Consider the following 5,203-nt stretch of genomic DNA (forward strand, 5'->3'; position numbering starts at 1 on the left):
AGCATCTTTCCTTCTAAATATTTTACTATAGCATGGCATTAGTCTTTAAGACTAACTCTACCAGAAGGACTAATAATCCTTAAGTTTACTATTTACCTTTTCAGCACAATTTCTGGATATAAAGTTAGACTGTTTATATCTAAACTTATATCTAGATTTCAAGATTTTCAGCGGGAAATATTAACATAGTTTTCACTTAAAAAAAAAAAAAACTCAGCTATTCAGAGATCAGCCTACAGAAATCCTCAGCTTCCCAAAGCAACTTACATCCCCAAATAAACAAAACTTAACTGATAACAAAACAGGAGATTCTGGAGACCCACAGCAAATACAAACAGATGATAATCAAAAAACCTGAAGGCTACGCTATACCAATGTTTTAATCAGTTGTTGATGACTATGACAAAAGACCAGAATTTTTCTGTGAAAGTCAAAAAGCATAGAAAATTAACAGTTTACAGGAAAAAAAAATAAGAGAGGAAAATAAGAAACCAGGAAGTAGTAGAGGTTAAGTAGTTGTAATCATAATAATGGCAGCAGGGGAGGAGGGCTGGTCGCTGAACGGAGCAGTGCATTGCAAACACTAAGAGAAAGGAGGCAGAAATGAGGATGGAGAAGACAATTTACTAATTTCCCACTCCTTTATTCTAAACTCAGTTTTGTTTTACTGAAGTACATTCTATAGTAGGTCTCTGAATGGTAATTTAGTACTGGTTCTTCCTGCTCCGAAATTCTGAATATTTTTATTCTTAGAATTTCAGTCTATCAAAAATTCTAAAAATTCTTCAGCTATTATCTGTTGAAACATTGCCTTTTCCCTATTCTCTCTAGTATCTCCTTCTGGAACTCCAGTTAGAATCCATCTTCCATGTGTATTATGCTCACTCTCTTGTTTTCCAACTCTTTATTCCTTTGTGCAACATTCTGGGTACTTTCTTCAGCTCTGTCTTCCCAATGAGCAATTCTCTCTTTAGCTGTGTACACTGCGTCAATGAGGTAACATCATGATATAGTTTCTATTTCTGGAGATTCTGTCTTTGGTTATTTGATTCTGTTTATCAAATCTGTTTTACGTTTCATTGGCATCTAGTTCTTTTGTCTCTTCAATCATTTAAGAACATCTTATGGTCTCTTTTAGACTATCTAATTATTTCAGATTTTTTAAGGTACTCATCCTATTTGTCGCATCTGCTGACTCTGTCTGTCAAAACGAAACGCTAGTGGAGGGGAAGAATTACTCTGGAAAAAGAGCCAACTTAGAATATTTATAATCTTTAAAAAGTGATTCTCAATATGAAGAGGTTGTTTGCAGGTGTAAAGGGGACAGTGTACCCTTCAGGGGGTGTAAGAACTTCCCAGGGCCCTTTCAAGTCCCACAAGGCATTCAGACTCTGAGATATATTCAGAGATGCCCTGATCCTTCCCTGCCCGCTCTGAGGATCACTGCAGTATTCAACCTATGTTATTACTGGGTGTGTATTACATTCCATAAGTGTGTAGGCTAAAAAAGGGGGTAAAGAGGATGAAAACAACTGTTTGAAGCATCTGAAATTTATCTCTTTAAAATGAAAAACCAAATTGACTTTTTTCTCCCACAGTGCCTTCTAGGTTTCCTACATCATGTACTAAACATATCTTTCCTTTCCCATTTCTGTTTGAAAGTTGACTTATAAGACACTGAAATTCTACATGCAGTTAATTCTATTTCTGAGCTTTCTATCTGGCCCCATTGATCCATATTTCTAATCTTATGCTAGTATCACACACTATTTTAAAGTCTATTGCTTTGCCTTCATAGCTTATAATAGAAATCTATTTTAAAAGCATTCTTCAAGATTTTGGCCCACTTCATTTTGTAGAGAACTCTAAATCCACTTTCCTGAAGTATGTTAAGATCTTGCTTGTGTGCAAATTATTACGTAATCATCTTTAAATTATTTCATTGTCCTACCCAGAATGCAATCTTTCTCACTAATTAATCAAATCCCTTTTAGCTCTGTATAAGTCTTTAAAAAATCTATCTCAATAAAATTGATTTCTTGGTATTTTATACTTTCATGAAGTATGAAATTACTTTTTCATATCTGCTTGAAGGTATACAGAAATGCTATTGATTTTTCCATGGATATTTTACGTAGACAAATTATGAATTCTTTTTTAGGTCATTTTCTAGGATTTTTTAGGTGTACATATGGCTATTATCATCTTTGAAGAGATAATATGAGCTCTTGATGGTTATATATCATGTCTCATTTCATTAATTAGAACTTCCCAAACAATATCAAACCACAGCCATGGCACTGTCCACCCCTCCTCTCTTCTCCTCACCCATCAATTCAAAAGTGGCATCAAACAATATCACTTTAAGACATAGAGATGAGGAAGAGTACTTGTCTATGCTTAGCTTTTCGGGAAGTCTATAGGATATCACTAAGATTCTCAACAGAGAAACCCAAGCTAAAATGTAAAAAAGGTTCATTGTTTAGACTGAGAACATTCAAACTACCTGGAAAGTTCAGTCATTTAGAACATTTCATTAAGAGCTTTACTACATTAAACAAGGCTTTCATTCAACATGGTGGGTGGGGAGGGGAGACAAAGTTATACAACTAAGAACAGGAAAGCTAATTTAAGACTAAATTTTTTGAGTGATGAGTAGACAGAAAACAGTGTTCCTGAAGTGTCTGATTAAGTTAGAATAAGATTTTTTTTTTCTTAAAAGGTTCATTAATTGAAATTACGAAAATATATATACAGTATCAAAAGAAAATGATATGCAATAATACTTATCGCTAAGGTTAAAAATTATAGTACAAATTTACATTGGATTTGATCTTCAAGTAAACTATGGTACTGTGGCGAGGACAACAAATAAAATTAACTTGCATGATATTCCCCTAGACTATTAAGAGCCCTAAACAAATACAATATTAAGAAATCATTCTGGAAATCATGTCTGTTGAACAATGGCAGTGGAAATGAGAATTGTCTATTTTTCCAACGCTTCTAGAACAATTTAAAGGTTACCTTATTTTTAGCAAAGGTTCTACCCTTAAAATATGATGAAACAGGATATTCAAGAATTCCTCAGGATCTAGGAGAAAATTTAAAAATCAAATAAGTCACAGACAAAATTTTTAAATCATTTTATTTTTTATTTCTAACAGTCATATTTTAATACTGAATTCTGTTTCATTCGCCCAATATTATTTCAATTAAAAGCACAGTTTTCAAGTTTTCCTGACAAAGGAAAAACACAAAAGGCATTTAAAAGTTATAATCAAGTATTATGTTTCAATTTTGTTGTAAGTTTATTACATTTGAAAGAGTGCAACAGATCGCACATAATGAAATAGCTGTTATTTCTTTTGGGGGGTTTAAGGTAAGTGGAGTACAATCTGAAGTATGCCCTGTTTTTTCCTGCAAGCCTCTAAACATTACAGCTGGTTACAGTATGCTGCTGACAAGTTCAAAGTCAGGTGGTGAATCTTTGAATAAGCCCATTAGCTAGGAAGAGATTGAAACACTGTTCCCTGACTATAAACTTAATCCTAGTCAGCAGCTTTCTAACTCCTTTTATAACAAGGAAAACTCAGTGAGAAAATGTAGAAAACCCAATGCAACTCTGCACCACAAGAGAGAAACAACTGAGAATATCATTGCTGGGTGGAAAGGAAAGGACTTTTTATTTAAGCATTTAGTATACTAGAACCAGCCAGCTTCTTAAAGGAGTTCATTATTCCACATCATCGATCACTTTTAGAAGAGAGGAAGAATTTACAAAAAGGGAAGATAACCATATATCACATAGAAAGAAATTTCTAATTTAAAATAAAACCCCCCAACTACACAGACACACATTTCAGTTAATACTTTGACATGTGAATATGCTCTTCAGTTAGGTTTAATGCATGTAAGTTAAGATGGTCACCTTTTTCTTCAGAGGTAAATCCTGATGCAGCCTCCACCTTTTCAAGTATTTTCCTCAGTTTCATAATTTTTGTGGCACACACATATCCATATCTATGTTAGTAAAAAACTATTAATTGATATTGGCATGTATGAAATTATATAACACATCTTAATCACACAGTTCTTTTTTTTTTTTTTTTTTGAGACAGAGTCTTACTCTGTCACTCAGGCTGGAGTGGTGCAACGGCCCGATCTTGGCTCACTGTAATCTCCGCTTCCCAGGCTCAAGAGATTCTCAAGCCTCAGCCACCAAAGTAACTGGGATTACAGGCGTGCACTACCATGTCGAGTTAATTTTTGTATTTTTAGTAGACACAGCATTTCACCATGTTGGCCAGACTGCTCTTGAACTCCTGGCCTCAAGTGATCCACCTGCCTCGGCCTCCCAAAGTGCTGGGATTATAGGTGTGAGCCACCGTGCCCAGCCAACACATTTCTTATACAACTCCAGTATGTCATAAATCAATAGGTTAGACAATTAGTTTGAAGAAAACAATTACAGACTTCTTCTTGAAGCTTGCAAAATTAAAGATCTAGAACCAGAATTATTCTAGACACTATTATATGCTCTACAAGTAACTGTCTTACACTAATACAATACAAAAATTATTTTAAGTTTGTGGTGACTAATTTTTTAAATAATATTTGCTTGGGAAATTAAAGCATTTACTTTATAAAGCAGAATATACAATTTTGAGAGACAGTATCCTTTTAATAGTAAAGTGTGAAACAGCCACTAAGGGAAATGGGAAAAGGAATTTATAAGAAACTGAAAAGGTAAAATCTGCAATCAAACCAACTGGCATAATGATGACATTTTCTCTCTTCTTTGTCTGAATGCAAGACACATTCAATAAGTTTAATATCACTTTAAATTTGTAATTCTAAAAATGGCTTCAGAGGACAACTTAGTGGCTACCATAAGTTTACTAAGGACAAGTCAGAACTAGCTAATTTTATATCCACTTTTTGTACTATTCATTCACTCGTTCGTTTCCTGCAACCAATGCAGACTGAGAATCTACCACTTACATAGTAATGTAACCTGTCAGCCACTGGGAATACAAAACGAGTATAAAAAGACAGAGTGTCTGAAGAAAAGCAGAGATTTCAGCACCAAATAAAACCAGCCAACTATATACAGATATGAATGCTACAGACACAGACACAGGGAATCCTGATCACAACAGGGCATCTGACCAGTTTCTTACTGTATACAGGGTAAGAAAGT

General features: G+C 34.3%; 1 protein-coding gene across 3 annotated transcripts in view; it reads right to left on the minus strand.

Moving 5' to 3' along the window:
- The window catches only part of CYLD (cylindromatosis (turban tumor syndrome)), a 66,241-nt gene that overhangs the window by 16,511 nt on the left and 44,527 nt on the right, over positions 1–5,203 (minus strand). For all 3 annotated transcript variants that reach the window (XM_011988642.1, XM_011988643.1, XM_011988644.1), the window contains one exon: positions 3,028–3,094. In XM_011988642.1, coding sequence (XP_011844032.1) covers positions 3,028–3,094 — 67 coding nt within the window. The remainder of the gene's footprint in view (positions 1–3,027; positions 3,095–5,203) is intronic.

The sequence above is a fragment of the Mandrillus leucophaeus genome, unplaced genomic scaffold, assembly GCF_000951045.1.
Source record: "Mandrillus leucophaeus isolate KB7577 unplaced genomic scaffold, Mleu.le_1.0 Scaffold333, whole genome shotgun sequence".
In the NCBI taxonomy this organism is placed as follows: domain Eukaryota; kingdom Metazoa; phylum Chordata; class Mammalia; order Primates; family Cercopithecidae; genus Mandrillus; species Mandrillus leucophaeus.